At 40.7% G+C, this 20577-nt stretch overlaps 2 protein-coding genes across 2 annotated transcripts; one reads left to right on the top strand and one right to left on the bottom strand.

The window, feature by feature from the left end:
- Positions 1–1613: 1613 nt before the first annotated feature.
- On the top strand, positions 1614–8745 carry LOC131242241 (acyl-coenzyme A oxidase 2, peroxisomal). The gene is made up of 7 exons (XM_058240760.1): positions 1614–2161; positions 5626–5741; positions 6279–7159; positions 7536–7715; positions 7809–7975; positions 8059–8182; positions 8344–8745. Exons 1-7 carry the CDS (start codon positions 1710–1712, stop codon positions 8497–8499), a joined length of 2076 nt encoding a protein of 691 aa, XP_058096743.1. The 5' UTR covers positions 1614–1709; the 3' UTR covers positions 8500–8745.
- Positions 8746–9921: 1176 nt separating this feature from the next.
- On the bottom strand, positions 9922–18677 carry LOC131242240 (protein ALTERED PHOSPHATE STARVATION RESPONSE 1). Its single transcript, XM_058240759.1, has 5 exons — positions 16527–18677; positions 15858–15935; positions 15471–15682; positions 11802–12025; positions 9922–10815 (listed from the first exon to the last, which is right to left on the bottom strand). The coding sequence occupies exons 1-5, from the start codon at positions 17617–17619 to the stop codon at positions 10158–10160; spliced, it is 2265 nt and encodes a 754-aa protein (XP_058096742.1). The 5' UTR covers positions 17620–18677; the 3' UTR covers positions 9922–10157.
- Positions 18678–20577: the final 1900 nt, after the last annotated feature.

Raw genomic sequence — 20577 nt, 5'->3', positions numbered from 1 at the left:
ATTTGTCATCCAACCTGTTCATAAGATCAGGAAAACATTGATTAAGATGAAACGCAAATATAAGCTTGATCCAAAACTCGTGTGGCCCTCAAAAACTTTTCAACGGTAGATGTTGAATTCACACTGTTTCCCGTGATGTGGTCCATTTTATCTTTGTATATGCTTCATTTTTAGGCTCTGGCCTAAAATTATATATTAAAATGGATGGAAGGAGTGGATAAAATATATAAATCACGGTAGACCCCACAGAGTTTACTCAGTGCACTTAAAAGATGGCCCACCATCTCCAGTAGCCAGATCACATCGATCAGACGGTTTCCATTTACTTTGCATTGGTTCCAACCACAGGCATCCCACCCACAAATATAATATGCTACACACAACCCATAGCGACGGTTATCCAATTCGAGGGCCCATGCAGATGGACCACACCGGAAGATTATAGATCAGATGATCTCAGCCATCTGATTTCATTAGTTGAATTTGATTCAGGCCCAATCCCAAATAGTTGGGACACCTTTTTAAGCATCTATTAAAATGACAACGAATTATTTGGATGGTTAGATCCATGACATTTTCGCGCTTTGCTGCATCCATTGTAGGGCCCACCATTTGGAGGGAGTGGATTGGTAACACGTGTGCCTCGTGCACGGTGGACCGGTTGCCATCTGTGGCGATAGCACGCGAGACGGTAACTTGCGTAATCGGCTCAATGCCGTCACAGTCCAACCTACCCAGATGAAGTGTATTGCTGTGCGGCCAATACCATTTTCGTCATGGCACAAATCGTGGGAACGATAATCGTATCCGTTGTTTTCATCGATTTGGACTAACCGAATGATATTTCAACCAAACTTACATCAATTGGCTGTTTATTGGGATGTGATCTGTTAGGACCGTTGATCCCATGAAAGTGCAATGGACAGAATAGTAATCAACTTCCAATCTATTATGGATCTTACTATATATATAATCCAAGAAGTGGTTAACTAATTGCACGGTCCAGATCCATTGCTTAAGCTAACCAAAGAAATTATTTCTCAGAGACGAGCCGCCACCGTACTTGTGATATACCCTATGTACAATCCTATCTGAAATGGCAAGTTCCTTTGTTAGTCTAGCACCATTTAAAAATGACATAGTTGTAATCATCCATGCCATTCAAATTATGATAGATTATTCCCGCTGGTTTTTCTAACCTTTTGATGAGAAGGAGAACTGAGTACGTAGCATAAAATAAAAAAAAAAAAAAGCAGTGAGAAGATTACACTCTCGGGTTTTCTCCTATAACATGTACCCGTCGCAACTTTACTTCAATCCGTCCATTTGATATCAATTAACTTGAAAGGTTAAGACAGCTTAATCGGTATGATTTTAGAGATGTGCTCTATCCACGAAGGGACTCAGATTTTAGAGATGTGCTCTATCCACAAATGTTCTGGATGGGTTACCACTATTTTTAAACAGTAGAAAACTAACATATGAATGTATAGCCCCAAACCAATCCGATGACGTTGAAAGGCGAGCCCAGGATAACTGACTGGCACAGTCGACATATCCAATACTTTCACGCCACGTTGCTTCAGGTCGTAAACTCGTAATACGACTCCATCCCCCGCTGCATACAAACCGGCCACTTTTCCTACCGGCTCCTGCCTTCGACAGTCCAATATCCGTTCTGCTCTCACTTGCTGTCCGGATCCCACACAATGGAAAATCCCAATCCAGATCCAACGGCTGAGAACGATCAGCATCTCGCCCTCAGGCGGATCCAACGGATATCCTTGCACCTCGCCTCACCCAGAACACCCCTTCATCACTGCACAGACCCCGATCAGCTGGCGATGTTAACGTGCGCCAGGGCGAAGAAGCTAAACGTGAGCCCCTCCGTCCTCTCGAATTACATGAGAGGAAAGAACAGGGAAATCCAGGAGAGGGTGTTCGGGTTCTTTGAATCCCGGCCCGACCTCCAGACGCCGATTGAGATCTCCAAGGACGAACACCGGGAGCTCTGTATGCGGCAGCTCCTTGCGCTGGTGAGGGAGGCAGGGATTCGTCCGTTCAAGTACGCTCTCGAGGACCCTGCCAAGTACTTTGCAATCTTGGAAGCGGCTGGGAGTGTCGATATGTCGCTCGGCATCAAGTTGGGGGTGCAGTACAGGTAGATTTGTGTGTTTTTGTTGAAAATTGGTGGAGATTCGATATGGGTTTTCTCTTGTTTGACTCGTCGAGCTGAGGTTTTGCTTGATTATATGATCTGGGTTGGCTTTTGTTTTTTGAAGATACTCCATTGTTTGGTAGGTAGGCTGGTTTTGAGTACAGTAAAGGGTGAATTCGAACGATTTTAGTACTGTTTTATATAGCATTCAATGAGGAATTCTTGAAATCCATAGCTTTGAGGTTGTATAAATAATGCTTTGTTTGTTTGGAGTGTTATGCTTATTTAGAATGTATGGTTTGATTGTTTTCCTTTTTGATTAATATGTGGAATTTTCTTGTTAGGATTGCAGGAACGGAATTGTTTTGAATTCTATAGTCCCGGTAGTGGTTGTATGTCTGAAGCTGTTGAATTTGTACAGTGCTCCTTGAGGGCATGTTTGGATTCTGTGTCAAAATGAATTGCAATAACTCAAGTTAATGAGTGGAAATGACCAATAGCTTATTCTCAATCCATTCATAATGACCGAGTAGCCTTCCAATTACAATTTTGATAGTTTCAGGTTCTCGAAATGCATGGAACTGTAAGGAGGGGTTTGGTCGTCATGATGATGGTGCCGCAACCACTTTGGTGATTGCCACTTGATTGAATTGATTTATTACAATCCAATCCCGTTGAGAAATCAAACACATCCTTATTGTACTATTATGCATGCTCCTATTTGGGACTGTTTGATTTTCAGATAGTAGTCTATATGCCCCATAAATGTTTCTGTAATGACTTGAGCATAGTGGGGGAAAAGAAAACTGGGTTTAGTCTATGATACCAAGTTACCCTGTGTTGGTATGTGTGTATGTGCGTGTGGTCATATGGCCTCTCTCATTTCTCTGGTTTGAATATCCCAAGTCACTCACATGTAACAAGGATGTGACTGAGAATGTGTGGAATGAAACATCGAGGAAACAGGACAGTTTCTCCTGGTGTGATCCTACAGAATCTGAACGTTAGATGGCAATAAATCAACCTTTTGCAAGTGAGAAACAAAGAGAAATATCAAACAGAATCTCATCTCACCTCCATTTATTGAAAATCTGATTGTTTCCAGCAATGTTGTCAAAATCGTTATTGTATCACAAATCATAATTTGGGTTAAATTGTATCTAATCACAAATCATATAGTAAATCGTAAGTTTTTAACTTTTTATTTATTTTTTAATTTATGTTTTCCTAAAAATTTGAAGAAAATCCGTAAAAGATAAATAAATCAGAAAAAATTCATTAGATATCCATTTTCCATCCATATGCACCATTACACCTCCATATCATGATTTTGTTAGATGATTCTTGTCTTTCCTATATGTTTCGTTATTCAAGAAATTTACCTTAAAAAAACATACAAGAGTCCTTTAATAATTTATGTTCTTTTTTATCTTTCTCGAGTGTAGAATCACATTGGAAAAGCAGCATTCGGTTGTAAACCGACAAAAAAAAGATAATTTGATTTTTAACCACCATTACCACAATATATATAGGTCAACATGATTGCAATCATCTATAAAAACATTCCAGATAAGTCATACATCAATTTGGTGTTTCAACCAATTAAGAAGTAAAAATGCAAAACAATTTAACGTTGAAGAGGATATCCATTATGTGATCTCTTATAAAGAATAAAATAAAATACTTGACCTCTTCTAAATGATTCTTAGGGCCCATTCTGATACCACCAAATAAGTTACTTTTTCTACTTACAACAGTAGATAAGTAACTTATTTGAGATAAGTTTGGTTTATGATCACAGTTATAAGCAACTTTTTTACTTAAAAGGTACGTAATCACTTCAGCTTAATCAGTAGAAACCAAGATAAACTACTTGAGGTATAAGTAGCTTAAGTAACTTACGATCCAAACGCCCACGTAAAGCCCCCACCAATTTAAAAACATAAAATGAAAGCCAAGTAAAGCTTAAAACAGAAGAGAACAAGTACAATTTGAATAGTAAATGTAGGATTCAAAGCATAGAATTGTAGGGTTCATCTAAAAAGGGATTCAAGGTGGGATTTAAATAGTTTTGCTTGATATTCGACTCAAGTTGTAAATCGTAGATCATAGGATTTTGACAACATTGGTTACTGGTGATCCACAGTCTAACATCATTTCTCTCATCTATTCCGGCATTTTGTCAAATATCTGGGCTGTGCTTCCATGGCTTATCAGTATTAAGTGTCAAGGCCATCTCATGCTTTATATCCCTTCCCATGGATGATCAGATTGGTAGCAATTTTGCATGTCAATGTAAAGCCTTTCTAAACTGTCAGGACATCTGAAAATTGCCAGTTGGTGGCTGGTAAAATCACTTCTGTGAGACATGGGAGTAATGGATCCCCGGAGGGATGAGGATTGCCGGAATCACACCTACCAGAAGAATTCGCAGCTGTAAACAGTTTCTTGATCTCTTTACAAGAAGTTGGACTTCATGGGGAAAAATGAAAAACAAATGCATCCAGATCAGAATTCAGTTTTAGGAGGTGTGATATGGCAGCCTGAGAACATGGTCAACAGCATCCTACCACATAACATTATTGCATACTCATCTTTCTTTCTTACCATGACATGGGTGAGGAGGCTGCTGATACGCCTGATATGACAACTGGAGAACATGGTCAGTAACATCTAACAATGTGACATGATTGCATGCTAATCTTTGTTTGTAGCCATGTCATTAGGCGAGGAGGGTGCTGATATGGCCACTTGAGAATGTGATAAAAACCATGACTTTACGCATAGTCATCTTCATTTGTTGCCATGTCATTAGGTGATAAACCTTGCTGATGTTCAACTGCAGCCAAACTCGAGATGGCTGACATTTGCACGTTCAAAACCTTTTTAAATTAAGAACTGATCATATACAGGCACCTGCATCACTACTTGGTACAGGGCATATTTTAGCCACAAGATTCATTAAAATAATTATTCTTTTATCTCCTCCTTAATGCATCTTGTGGCTAAAAGATGCCCTGTACCACAAGTAGTGGTATGTAGGTGATCAGGTCTTTTTTCAATCTGGCTGATATGGTTTTCCTCACCTGGCTCTCATTTTGATTTTCAAAACCTTACATAAAACCATGTATCTCCCTCCAGCTTAAACCGTACCTGCTCGGCATGAAGACCCAAGTTGTAGGAGTAATCCATTTCTGTAGGCCAATGTTATGCTGTAACTATTCTCCAAAATGACCAGGAGTTTGTCCTCCAAGGTCCTAAATGGTTGTTGTGAGCACTACATGTTTGGATAGCTTTGAATGAGTTGCTCTGAGTGATGTTCAATTATCTTTAGAATTTCTTGTCAAATTTGGATCTTTCAACTGTTCTATGACCGATTTCACCATTACTATTTCACATTATCTTATGCCTTTGCAAATGATCTTTATAGTTAGAAGTGAGTTGATTATATAGTACTTTTTATGCAGTCTTTGGGGAGGCTCAGTGGTTAACTTAGGAACCAAGAAACATATAGATAAGTACTTCAACAAAATTGACAATTTGGAGTATCCTGGTTGTTTCGCTATGACAGAACTCCATCATGGTAAGCTCTTTTACCACCCCAGAGTTCTGAAACTTCAGTGTCTGTGTGATCCTCCATTTGGATATCTCAAATCTATGTTTGTTAGCCTGTTTGGATTGGTGGAATCCAAAAATTAGATTTGGAAAGGAAAATATCACATTGGAGGAAATCTGTGGAAAATAATCATAAATAATATTTTTGTTTAAGTATTTATGATTTTCATAGAAATGCGGATTGGTCAATGGTAAAAAAGTGAGAGCTTTCTTTAGAAAAACATGGAAATCTCCATTCCTTAGGTTTTTTGAGGAAATTGAAATTGCCATTTTTTAAGGAAAACCATGAAAATGGAAATCAATTTCCACAGCTGCTTTTGTTGTTAGAAATGGGAGAAACGTCGCATCTGAGAAAAGCAATTTCTTTTCACGGTAGAAAAGAGGATTCCACCAACCTATGCGGGCCCTAACATCTTTTCCACTATCAGCATGGTTACTTAATTTTCAGTCATGAAATTGAATTTCTATATCATGCTGACTGACTATTGGTCTATTTGGAGAAAAGGATCAAATGTTCAAGGCCTGCAAACAGTCGCCGCCTTCGATCCTGTTACTGATGAGTTCATAATTGACACTCCCAATGACGGCGCCATTAAATGGTGGATAGGTAATGCAGCAGTTCATGGAAAGTTTGCAACAGTTTTCGCAAGGCTCATCTTGCCAAATCACCAAACAAGAGAAGGCACTGATATGGGTATCCATGCCTTCATTGTCCCAATAAGGGACTTGGAGACACATTGTGCGCTTCCTGGGATTGAAATACACGATTGCGGCCACAAGGTTGGCCTGAATGGAGTTGACAATGGAGCACTGAGGTTTCGTTCTGTAAGGATTCCTCGAGATAATCTGCTCAATCGATTTGGAGATGTTTCACGTGATGGAAAATACACGAGCAGCCTCCCATCCATCAATAAAAGATTCGGTGCTACCCTGGGGGAACTCGTTGGAGGAAGGGTTGGAATAGCATATTCTTCCGTCGGTGTCCTGAAGATTGCTGTCACTATTGCTGTCCGGTATTCTCTGCTTCGCCAGCAATTTGGCCCTCCCAAGCAGGCTGAGATCAGTATCCTGGATTACCAATCTCACCAGCACAAGCTCATGCCCATGCTGGCATCAACATATGGCTTTCACTTCGCAACTCAGTATTTGATGGAGAAATATTCCGAGATGAAGAAGTCTCATGATGATCAGGTTGTCGCAGACGTGCATGCTCTCTCCGCCGGCCTCAAGGCCTACGTGACATCATTTACAGCAAAATCTTTGAGCATCTGCCGAGAAGCTTGTGGCGGCCACGGGTATGCTGCCGTTAACCGATTTGGCAGTCTGCGAAACGATCACGACATATTTCAGACATTTGAAGGAGACAACACAGTGCTTCTGCAGCAGGTTGAGACTAACCACCATCCCTTCATCCACCTAGTGTAGGGCTTACAGTTGCTGGGCTGGCTTATCAAGCTGCCATGCTGGAGCCAGCCATGTGCTGGACTTGGGCCTCATTTTTAGGCCCATCAGTTGGGTGCGGACCTGAATATCAATCGCAATTAATAAATGGACAATGCCTGGTCCCAAGTTCAACAGTCATTTCGATCTGGCTGATGTATGACAGTAAATTGTGAGGCCTGAGGCCCAGCTATTATATCCTTGATTATGGAATCGAGCAATTTCTGGTGGGCCCAACTCAGCCTGAGCCTGGCCTATTGCTACCCTCAGTATTCTTCCATTCCAGCACAGTTTGACAGTGAACTTTCAACTTATCATATAGGTTGCAGCTGACCTCTTGAAGCAATACAAAGAAAAATTTCAAGGCGGGACACTCACAGTCACATGGAACTACTTGAGAGAATCGATGGGTTCGTATCTTTCTCAGCCAAATCCAGTAACTGCTCGCTGGGAAGGAGAAGGGCACTTGCGAGATCCTACCTTCCAGCTAGATGCCTTCAGGGTGTGTGTTCTTTGCAACTTATGAAATATATCATTATAGCGGTATGGTAAACGCACAAAATTTCACGTGTCAATATGATTTCCATGTGTACAGTACCGAACATCTCGGTTGCTTCAAAGTGTCGCTGTGCGACTCCGCAAACACACAAAGAATCTTGGTGGTTTTGGTGCATGGAATAGATGCTTAAATCATCTGCTGACGCTTGCAGAGTCCCATATAGAATCCGTGATCCTTGCCAAGTTCATTGAAGCTGTGCAGAGGTACATCTTATTTGTGGTCTCCATTTATTCTCTCCTTTTGTTTTGTTTTGTTTGTTTTGAGTGTAATCAGTCTCCTGCTGCAGCTGTCCTGACGGGAGCACACGTTCTGTCTTGAAGCTTGTATGTGACCTTTATGCCTTGGATCGAATCTGGAATGACATAGGCACCTACCGTAATGTAGATTATGTGGCTCCCAATAAAGCTAAGGTATTGTGATAATTATGAAAATTCGGCAATGTGTCTGGTTTGGTTGGAACTACCAATGTTCAAAAAAAATGCAAAACACATGCAATTGATACGGCTTTCATGTTTTTCTCAAGTTGTTTAATATAAGTTCTAATATTTCTTCCCCCCCCCCCCCCCTTCAGGCAATCCACAAACTCGCAGAATACCTGAGTTTCCAAGTGAAGAACGTTGCAGGTGAACTTATAGATGCATTTGATCTTCCGGATAGCGTCATACGTGCACCAATTGGCATGAAATCAGAAGTGTACACACAATACACCCAGAATGTTGGATTCTAATATCTTGAAGACGGGCTCCCCCACGGTTGTGTTAGAATAACCAAATGCTGAAAGGCTATGTAGGAGTCTTGCAGTCATGTATATGCTTGCTGGAGAGCACATAAAAAGGAGTATACGGGAATTAATTAAAATAAAACCCATATCATATGGCAAACATTACTGAAGGAACTTTCACAATTTGATGCACTGAGAGTTTTACTTCATTGTCAAAGTTTATGTATAATGGACCATTGATCATTGGTTGCATTCCACTTCTTTTGGTGGGCCAGAAGGCACAAATGGCTTATTTGCATTCAACAGCAGCAAATGCTAATGTATGCTTCATTTTCCTTTTTTCATTTATCCCATGTTTGGCTACTTCTTTCATTAGAGACTGGTAAATATCGAAGAAGAAATATAAAATGCTCAGTCCAAATTACTGGTTTTTGAGATCGGGCAGCACTTTGTACAGGTGGGATTTACTTTTCAGTGATCTTGACTGTTCATCTAGTGGGCCTTGCTGGATGGGTGATGCCATCAGATAGTTGGCTGGACATCCAGCGGTTTGTATGCAAGCAGCGAAAAAACAGGAGCAAGGAAGCAATCGCAGGGCTTGTTTGGTAGAGGGGACTTGTGGCTCAATACTCATCCGCCATGGATGGAGACCACAAATAGGTGGAAGCCAATGATGATGGCGATTATGACAACCTATCCATGAGGGAACCCCCCAGATGAAGGGTCTGGAACACTGAATAGTAGGGAGCATCAGCATAAATGCCGCACCAAACATAAGCATGCAAGAGGATGCTGTCCAGACTGAGCATGGGATATTGAGGAGTTTGGTTTGTGATACAGACAACTCATTGGTGAGATGATCAGGGGGCGTTTTGGATTCAAGCTGCTTGGAGCAACCTGCTTGCATTTTGGGTTGCAGCTGCTTGGGTTAGCTTATTCATGGTTTGTCATACCCATCCAAGTTTCATTGGCACGACCTATTTGCGGCAACCAACTTGTCCATGGTTTGTCAAATCAATTTATGCATGGAAACTGTGGACACTCCAAAATATGACAAATTACCAGGATAGCATGTCTTTGTGAAAAAAAAAAAAAAAAACAGGTGGAATAACAATGATAGCTTATTGCTGGTTTGGTTGACAGGGGACGACGCTTCATGTATGTGCGTCACATGTGCCAAATATACAACCATCTAAGCTCATGCACCCCACATGCACATGATGGTAATATGGATTGGAAATGAACATGTTGCCCAGTGGTCCACATTCCACATAAGTATTCAACCAATCCAACAGTGCAGATTCCCAGCGTGGGGGAGATTTCAAGGGCATGCACCTGCTGCTGAACATGGGATTTCCTTCGGTAAAGCCATATTAAAATGAGATAATACCAACCGTGTAGGCAAGAACTAGGTGTTAAAGCAGAACCTTAAAATGACATGGCCTTGTATTTGATCAAACAAAAGAGAAATTTACAACAAATGGAAAATATCAGATTGTACCCAATTTAAATTTTGGGAAAATTTTCTGCACCATAGAAACCCAAGAATTTATTCAAATCCTTCCAGAAAGTTCTTTCCATCCACAAATATCTTACAACCAGCCACCCTTCTTTTAGCTCAGTCTTTCCCTCTTGGACACCACCCATCTAATTGCAGAAAAACCTCAAAACCTCATTCTACCGTTTGTATATGCAACACGGGCTGTCTCGCTTGCCTGCCGGATGTCTTCATACAGTTTTAGCGATGCCTCAGCAAACTTAGTCAGGCGATCAAATGCCCGAGTCAAGCTCGCTTGTAAGCTGCTTAAGTTCGAAAGTCGGTTGCATTTCTCCTCATCCTCTCTCCTCCCTGACCCTCTGTTGCTGTCCATGTCATTTGGCTCCTCTTTCTTTTGCTGTTCCTCCAACCGCTGCCCAAACGAACCATGTAAATTGGATACAATGCCCTTGATGGCATCGGAGAGTTCTTCATATGGTAGGGCTTTGATACCAGCCAACCAATCACGGCAGAGAACAAATATAGGTGGGGCCAGAACTCGGCGGGGGGAGAAGGCCATCCTCCTCCCCCATGACCGTTCTTGGGATGGTAAGATGCAGTTTTGGAGCCAGCTGTTTAGAGCTTCAACATAGGATTTGTGGGCACCGATCCAATCCACAAAGCTAGACCCAAAGCTCTCGATCTCGTGCTGAAGATGGACTACAACCTGCCTGTGCGACTCACTCTGGGATGCTGTAGTCGAGCTCCTTGCATGGTAGGCTAGTGTGATGGTGATGTACTGCGTGTGATGGCATTCGAGCATTGCTTTCCACATCCGGATCGATCTGCAGAGGACCAGCATTCATGAATCATGATACTGCTGTAATCGGATCCTTGAATTTGCAATCAGATGAGCATGTAAAAGACTGCATTGAAACGTCACTAGCTAACAACCCATTTATGCTCTGACAACAACTTTCTAATAAGATGAGGGCTTCACTACATATCGGTGCAAGTTTCCTCAACGTATGGGTACAAGCATTCCATTCCAAGCAGTCCATGTCCATTCCAAGAGACCATGGCAGGGTCAATCTCATATCATTAGAAGAAACACAGATGGGGAATTTGCTGCCCGGTTGATTGGAATGTTTAGGTTCGCGCTCACCCGGAAATGAACAGGGCTGACATGCAGGATTCTGACCATTTGGAGCCATAGTTCAATGAACCAAACAACCAAATGGTACAATGGATGCCCCCAAAACCTTCCCGATTGGAATATCCTGACCTTTCGATCAATGGTCTATAAACAGAGTAAATGATTAATAATAATTTAAAAAAAAAAAAAAAAACAGAAAACAGTCCAAAAATCAAAAGGGTTGGGATCTTTCAATCTGAAAGCTATTTGGGGCATCCCTATATAGTGGGACGCATCAGATAAATGGTTTTCATCACCAAACTATAGGCCCAACGGGCATGAAATCCTGTGCTTCAGCAAACGACACTCTTGCTGGTAAGCAGGACCTACAAGACTTCCGATGGTAAAGTTCCTCTACAGGATATAATTCAGAAATGTTGAACAGCTTTTACGATACGGAACTACATGCAGAATCAAGCAAATAAAATCTGTCATCTCTCTTCAATAATACATAACTGCAATGGTATGAGATGCATTTCACTGTTAACAGATCATTCAGATTTCAGCCAAAAGATGCATAGCATCCAACATCTGTACAAGGACGCAAAAGATTGAGAGAAAAACCAAAATGGATCTACCAAGCTTATTCAATGAATAAAGCACTCAAAATGGTCTGCAAGAGATATAGACACTGACCCTTGAATCAGCTCTACAAGCTGTGGTTGCAGTTCATCATCCCTCAACTTTTCAATCCGCTTCGCTATTGAATCAACTGCATGAATGGATACTTTTATTCGTGAATGTAGATCCTTCACAATAGCTCGAGTTTTGTCAATCACGTGAGTACTCAGATCCCGAGCAAATTGATGCCTCAGAAGGTTACATTTCTGATCGTAGTCCTTCCTAATAGACTCACTGGCCTGCAGCAGTTGAAGAATAAATTGCAGCCATGATTAGTATTTATGTTATCAGCCAACGGACCATAGGTAACTGCTCCAAAAAAGTACATGGAAATCAAGAAGCTTGAGAACCAAAAGAAAATGTTTCAAACATACGTCATGCTTCATTCATTCATCATCATCAACCAAGCCTTTCGCCCAGCAGTTTTGAGTCAGATTTTAAATGGTGAGTTGTAAGAACTTCTATGCTAAGTTGACCACTGGAAATCGCCCTTCCTCTTTTACCCAGGCTCTGGAAGCAAATTGGCAGCAGCTCGCATTGACAGCACTTGCACGCCAACAAGGTACCACCCAGTGCTAAACCCGAGTCCGACAAATGCCCGTAGCCCCAGAAGGACAAGCAAAAAAGGAGGGTCATGAAAGACACCTGACATACCACTGAGCACAAGGCACACACGCACAGATGGAGTTCATGTACCACCATCACCATCGTACCAAAATTGCAAAGGACATGCTATAGTTTGGTTGCAAAGACCAGCACAGAGCCCACTGACACCAGTGTTTGAAACATCAGTATAACGTTACGTATTGCACCCTTGGGATACAGATATGTTTCGATTATCACACGGGATATATCGTTTGTATCGGGTTACTTATCGCACTTTTTGGGAAAAATCGGAAAATTGATTGAATTTTTCAATGAAACTTTAGGGATTGTTAAAAAAGACCTTAATGCACACTTTTAAATCATAACATCTCAGAAAAGAAGTGCCCATAATAGGTTTCCTTTGTATAGGTCCTAAGCTATGCGTTGTTTGATTAAACTAATGCAACTATATTTAAATTGAATGCATAACATTTAGAGTGTATGTGATTATCATTTCATCAAACACTCCTAAATACCTCGAAATTAGTCTCATAGCTGGTTGAAGGGAAATTTTAATTTTAATTTAATTTTTTTAAAAAAATTAGAAAATGATTTTTATTTTTCAAAAATTGACAAGGACTTAACAAATCAGTAGATCAACCCTCATACATGCTTGATTTCATGTTTGGAGTGCAACATTGCAAGCAATTTGGGAGAAATTGGGGAAATTTTGAATATTCCCTAATTTTTCCCAAATCGGATCATCTACACTCAAATTTCGAAATTAGAGTATGTGATGATCATTTCATCAAATACTCCTAAACACTTTGAAATTACTCTCAATTGATAGCTGATTGAAGGAAATTTTCGAAAAAAAGCATAGTGAACATGAAGAACCAATGGATATTGAAATCAAAGCTCAAACTCCATGATTTTTCATGCAAAACATGAAGAACCAATGGATTTATAACCATTTGACATTGTTTTAACATAATTTCAACAAAAAATCAGAAATTGAAAATGCTCACCGGATCAAACATGTGGGATATATCGGCACTACCTGTGCATTTCGTATCGCACAGGTGGGATACAAGATATATTGTAGGATATATTGGTCGATATCGTTGATATTTAAAACATTGACTGACACAAGATGGCAATGTAATGGTTCGCTCAACGTCTGAAATTCTTGTTTGGTGCAATGCCACTTTATGTTAGGTTTCCAATACTATTAGTATCACACAAAAAGGGAAACTCCAGGTTGATCTAAAATTCATCCATAAAAATGTGTTCTTATCAAAGATCAGAATGCAGTAATCAATAATAATGCAAAATCCATGTAGTGAGCATAACATGGCTTGTAAAGCCAGAAAATGGCAACCAAATGCCCATGGAAACAGAAAGCTCAAGAAGGATGACTGTCAAGTAATGTATAAGAAAACATGAAGCTGAGCTTTAGAAATTGCATACGAAACAAATGACGTATACGAAACAAGTGCAAAAGACTTCTCTTTCATTTTGCATTTTTTATTTTGCATTTTTTCCAGGTTCCTCATACAATTACCCTTGTAATTTCAAGGTACTTGAGTGTCCGCAATGACAACATGCAAGGCTAGTAGCTTGAGAGCTAGATCATATCATGGAGAAGATACAAAGAGGTTAATGTGGAAGGTCGGAATGCAGGAAATTTCCTGGTGGTACCAAGATGCGAATGTGGCAAGATATCTTTTAAAAAAGAAGAAGAAGAAGAAGTTTCCTGGTGGTACCAAGATGCGAATGTGGCAAGATATCTTAAAAAAGAAGAAGAAGAAGAAGAAGAAGAAGAAGAAGAAGAAGATTTTCAGTCAATCCATTTGTTTTTCTTTCTTCACTTAAAATATTTCCACTATTCGAGTTCTTGCATTTAAGGAAATTTTTGTATCTAATCTAGCAATACTATTACCATGGCGAGGATATGGGTAAGATATGCCTTCTTCAAGAATGAAAAAGGGATCTCCAAATTGGATCGTAGTAGAGATGAGAGACTGAAAAAATAAGGAAAAAAAAAAAACCTAATCCATGGCAGAGGATTAAGTTGAATATGGAGGTGTAGTGATGGAGGTAATGAGATTTAGCCACCTAACAATTCAAAAGACACTACCAAGTTATTTATTGAATCACAAACGCCATTAGTTAGGAGCCTTTTTCTTGTTGTTTCATTTTAGTGGTGAAGGTGATGCGCTTGAAAGATTGAACTTTGACAATTGCTGACTTACAAGGATGGGAAGGAAGAGATGATTCTAGCTGTCCTCTGAAACATCCAATCATCTAACAAGTATTGCAGGATACAGGATATACTTTAGGTAGGATACAAGAGATGTCATGTACCATCATAGATTTTTCCATATACCATCTATCATCCTCCTTATTCTTTTCTTGCTATCATAAAGTTGTCATTGTCGTCGTCATCAACATCTAAGCATTATCCCAATTAATTGCGGTCAGCAACATGAATCCTGTTCCGCCATTCCACTCTATCAAGGGCCATAGCTTTAGTTAGACTATAGGTCATCAAATCTTTTCTTACGACCTCCATACATGTCCTTTTGGGCCTTCCCCTTGCCTTTTTAGAGCCTTCAAATTGTCCAACTCACTTCTAACCGGAGTGGTACTTGGTCTCCATTACATATAACCAAACCATCTTAGTCTACTTCCCCTCATCTTATTACTTACTGTTGCTACTCCCAAGTTCCCTCGAATACATTCATTTCTACTTCTATCCTTCCTCATCTTGCTCATCCATCTCAACATCCTCAATTCAGCTACATTCATCCTATGAACATGTTGTTCCTTAACTGCCCAACATTTTGTCCCATAAAGCATGGCCAATTTATCATAAAGTCATTCCATGTAAAATTCTTAAATTAATTGAACTAAGTGAATCCTGTTAACAGGTTCTACATCAAAAAAAATACATTGTAACTACAAACATTCCATATGTGTTCCCAATTTATAATTGGTGATTAAAATGCGGACTCCAATTGCATTTTGGATGTAACATAAATGCACTAGAAAAACAAGATCAAAATATGCTTTATATGAAAGGAGTAACTCTAATACCTTCACTTCATCATACAGCTTTCTTTCCCACGCATACAATCTCTCCAAAGTAGAGGAATGTCTCCCTGAAATCATGCAGAACTCTTCAACAAAATCGCTGCCACTGTCATCGATGTCATCTCTTGATGCAGCAAGAGGATTCTTAGACGATGATGATTGGGACGATGTTGATCGATTCCATGTTATAACCTTTGTCACATGTTGGGGAGGTTCTACATAGATATTGAGATTTGGGATATAAGTCATTTCCAGGGATATATAAAACCATAAGCTTTATCGAAAAAGAACACGACTGCCCATTTATATATTTAAGAAATCAAAGATTGCTGTCCAATGAAATATCAAAATTTGGAAGACTGGAATGCTTACTGAGGCAAACCAACTTACCATGAGGAACAAGCTCAGACTCCCCCTTGCAACAAACTAGGTGGCAAGCAGCAAGAAATATGGATCCAGTGGATCTCCCTAAGGATCAGAAAAACCATGCAATGAGCTTTTCACCAAAAGATTCATGACTTCAAACAAAACAAAATTCAAGCCGAAGGAAAATGATAGTTTTCGAAAGAGGAATGATTGCCTACAAGTTGTAGGTTCATACATGCCAACTTGGTCATGTCTGTACCACATCCGAGCCATGCATGTAGTGGGCCTCACCATGAAGATCACCTGGTGAAAAAAAAAGGATGGTCCACTCATCAGGTGGGTCACCCTGCCAAAAAAAAAAGAGATGATTTATATCACAAGCCAACAGTCTTATTTAACAAGCATGTGGTCCACCTGATAAGTTGACCAGCCTTATTCTTGCAGCAGATGATATCATGGCGGGGGCACACCTTATACATGGCTTGGATGTTGTACTCTAGCAACATGTTGGCATGCGTGATAGGTTGCATATTAGGCTAACCTACAAAAGGTTGTAGGTGGTCCATCCTCTTCTCCAAATTCTCAGTAAGCAGTGCAATGATTCCTTAAAAATCTCTTATAAGCAAACATAAGAATCAACACCCAAGAGGCCGCCTACATTATCAAACAAGATTTCAAAATTTTATGGATTACCTTTTGTCTCCGAACAGCTTAACTGAATTTTGTTTGCCTCTAGCATTCTTGAGACAGCCTTGCCAGAGTCTGAGGCTCTGAGAAAACAATGCTCAATGTCCTTTATACTCGATAAGAAATCTTTAGCTCTGTGGGTAATGAACTCGGAAGGATCTTCTCTTTCTGCAGAGACTTCTTTCTCGGGCCCTTTCTTCTCCTCCCTCTTGGAATTGCATTGCTCAGACAAGGCGTTTCCAGCCAAAGTTTCAACTGGTCCATTTGCAATGAGATCAACCTTGGGCATCTTCCTCTCACCAACCTGTGTTTGTTTTAGGTCTCCGGATCTCTCAGATGCAAAACCATTGAAGGAATTAGCAGTTGACATCATCAATCTACCACTACTTTTACCGCGAGCAGCTTGATTACTGGAAGATTCATGAGCCCTTGGTTCAAATTCTGGACTGATCGACCCTATAAAGATATCATCATTTCCCTTTAAACCAACCTTTTCCCACTTTCCTACTTCCATAAAGGGACTGCCTTCTTCTTCCCTGAACTGTCTCAGATTCATCAAATTATCAAAATTTTGGCCGTACGCATTTTCACTGTGGAATCTGTGGTTCTGTGTTGAACCAACAGGGTCGAAAAAATCCCAAGAACCAATTTCTGGAGGTGGAGGCGGCGGTGGTGGGAAGCTCAATGACTCATCTTCAATGAAGCGATTCAAGGACGGATCCATCCTAACCGTCACAGCAGTACTTCCACCCAATCTCATATAACTGGTGGTGGAGATACGCGGAGAAAAGGGGCTTTCATTGTGTAATGGTGAATCAATCATTTCGGCATTGTGAGAATGAGATGGTGATGGGTACGAAGAATGTGAAGGGGTTTTGTCCACTTCTGTCGCAGAAGTAGACAATGACGACTCTATCAAAACCTCTGCCTCGGCAAACCGTCGGAGAGCGATTCCGATGCTTCGGAGGGATTGAATATAACAAAGATGGGCAGCAGCAAGAGCATACCTTGAATCTATCGCTTGTTTGATGAATTTCTTCCGTTCTTTACAGAGACGAAGAGCTTCACTCTTTTCGGCCTTTGAGTTCGAACAACCCATTTCCCGATAGAGCTCTCTAACAAAGAAAAGAACTTCAAGAAACCTCCATTCTCAAAATTCCATCAGCACCCATCCTCGGAAAACCAGTTATTCTTCTCTCCTCTCCCAACCCTCTAGACAAAGAAAACAACCCGTCTCCACTTCAAAATATCGGAGTCTCTCCCCGAATTCGAAAACCCACTTCAGAAAACGTCATTTCCAACGATTCCATAGAACCCACATCAAATAAGCTAGTAGATTCCGCTTTTCCCCAAACCCCTTTTTTCCTCAACCAACAGCAGCTCTCCTCCACCTGGAAACTTCTGAGATTCTCTACAAAGACCAAAACCCACTTCAGAAAACCCTTATTACTGTCGGCACTTCCGCGGCTCCCACCTCCTCTGTTTCCTTCCAAATCAAAAACCCACTTGGAGAAGCCTCCGTTTCCGGAAACCCAAAAACACCAACGGGAAACGACCTCGTATGTCACTCCCCTTTACAAGCACTCGTCTTCTGAGAGCACTCGCAGCTGTGGAAACCACATTTCACGGAAAGGCATGAAAAGGAAAGGAAGGAGGTGAGAGAGAGGGAGAGAACAGCTGGGGGGCATGAAACCAGCTATCCTAAAATGGATTTATCCGATGGACGAAGAAAACGAAATGGGTTTCTGCAAAAGACTCTCTTTTCGGGATAGAAACGAGAGAGATTGGCAGAGTGGCCGAATAAAATGATGAAAAGGAGGGGATGAGGAAAAAAAAAAAAAAGAAGAAGAAGAAAAGAGAGAGAGAGAGAGAGAGAGAGCCAAATGTCAAAAAAAAATCGGAAAAGAAAAGAAGAGGAATCTATTGCTACAGAGCCTCGTAATGTGTGAAAATTGGGGATTAGATATCATTCACAAATTCAATAGAGAGAGTAGGAACGGGAAAAGCAAAACCATTTTCTGTGCTTTTGCTAGAGAGGGGGGAAAAACAAAAACCATTCTCTATCTCTCTCCCAGTGGTTTTGCTCTGTTTTTATTTTCTTATGTCTTTCTGTTTCTGGGAGAGCATTGAAGCAGGGAAATCCACCTCCAGATACCTGTCAGATGAACGCCTGTTCTTTCATGCTATTTTTTAATGACGGAAATACCCCCTGGTTCCCCGAGATATGCTGTAACGGCTCTCCGTGAATCCGGTTTTTCCGGGAAATGGTTTGAGTGTTAGGTGCGGCACTGAACGTGGGCCACCTTGATGTATTTGTAGTATATCCACACCGTCCATCCTTTTTCCAGATGATTTTCGGGCATAAGAAAAATAACGAAGCTGATCTAAATCTAAGGTGGACCAAACTATGCCAAAAAGTGGTGATTGACCGTTAAAATCTTCTAATGGACCACAAAAGTTTTGGATCAAGTTAGTATTATTATTTTTTATTTTTTATTTTATTTTTTTACTTCATCCAGTCTATGGTCATATCAACAGATTGGATGGCAAATAAACATTATTTTGAAACCTTTGAAGTTCTCAATGCTCGTCCAATCACTAATGTTTTTTGTAGTGTGGTCCACGTGAGATTTATTTCTGCTTCATTTTTAAAGCTCATATCCTAAGATGACCTAGAAAATCGGAAGGACAGCTTGCAATACATCTGGGTGGGCCCTACAGTCAGGGCCGCACCATGTCAAGTGAGGCCCGGCCCGGGTCTCGCTCTACCTGAGAAGGATGGCTACTTGCAGTCGTGCCCGAGTCGCAGCGCACGCCCAGGTGGGCAAGATACCGTAGCCTCAGCTGGTGGGACCCGATTTTGAATATCATCTTGCCTAACAGTCAGGTAGCAAAATTTTCGGGTCGGACACAATTGGGATTAATCTGGACCGTTAGTTTATCATTTTTGGCCGTTGATTTTAATACAATAAGGGGTGCCACTCGCACAGGCTTGATAAATTTGCTAATGTCGGTGGATACGGGAAGAAATATCTGACCTATGTAATCGGACGTGGATTCAGGTTTCGGTTGGCTTCCCTTTAGAAGCGGGGTCGGGTTATGAACTCGGGAACTTATCGGGTACCATGCAGATCATTTATCCGATGGTCCCTGAATGAGGAAGGAACGTTTGTACTTCCTATATACGTGACCTTTATTTACCATTTAATTACATGAACACTTAATATCAACTCAAATCAAATCCTCGTTGAATCCGGTTCCTCTGCTTGTCATAAGCAAAATTTTCAAATATGATAATTGGTTCATATGATTATTGATGTCTTCAACACTATTGTATTACTTATGATAAATATATATATATATATATTTGAAATTTTTTTGCTTATGACAGGAAGAGTATCCCGAGTCATCCGAATCAGACCAGCTAGACACGAATCCATGACCATATCCATACCCAACGAGCTGGTCATTGAATCTAGTGGGTAGTGCCACTTTCTTCAGTATTTTAATCAACGGGTAAAGCGTAGATGTTCAAATGAATATAGTGGCATGGATCTGGTGGTGGGACCCAGTGAATTTCCCTATTTTAGGTCTTGAGTATCCCACTAGCTGTACAAAAGTACAAACTACATAAGGGATGCACACCTTTTCAAAGTAAGAATATACAACTTTTTGTTTCTATATTTATTTTTTTATTGGTTAACAGGGAGAGACGTGGATTGCGTCCTACCCCCGCACGTCTCTAGCACCGAACGGGCAGTTCTGTGGGCGGGCCCACTGTGATGTATCGGTTTATCCACGCCGTTCATCCCTCTTCTAAGGATGATTTTAAGGTAAAATAACAAAAATGAGTCAGATCCAACGCTCAAGTGGACCACACCAAATAATAATCTTAGTTGCATTAGATGTACAAAGCATTAAATGCCGGTTGCATTAAATGTAAGGGTCATCTGTGGTGTGGTCTACTTTAACGTTGGATCTCACTTATTTTTGTTATTATACCTTAAAATGATCTAAGAGGAGGGATGAACGGCGTGGATAAACCGATACATCACAG

This window comes from Magnolia sinica, chromosome 4, assembly GCF_029962835.1.
Source record: "Magnolia sinica isolate HGM2019 chromosome 4, MsV1, whole genome shotgun sequence".
NCBI lineage: Eukaryota > Viridiplantae > Streptophyta > Magnoliopsida > Magnoliales > Magnoliaceae > Magnolia > Magnolia sinica.
This window is presented reverse-complemented; position numbering and strand designations above follow the sequence as displayed.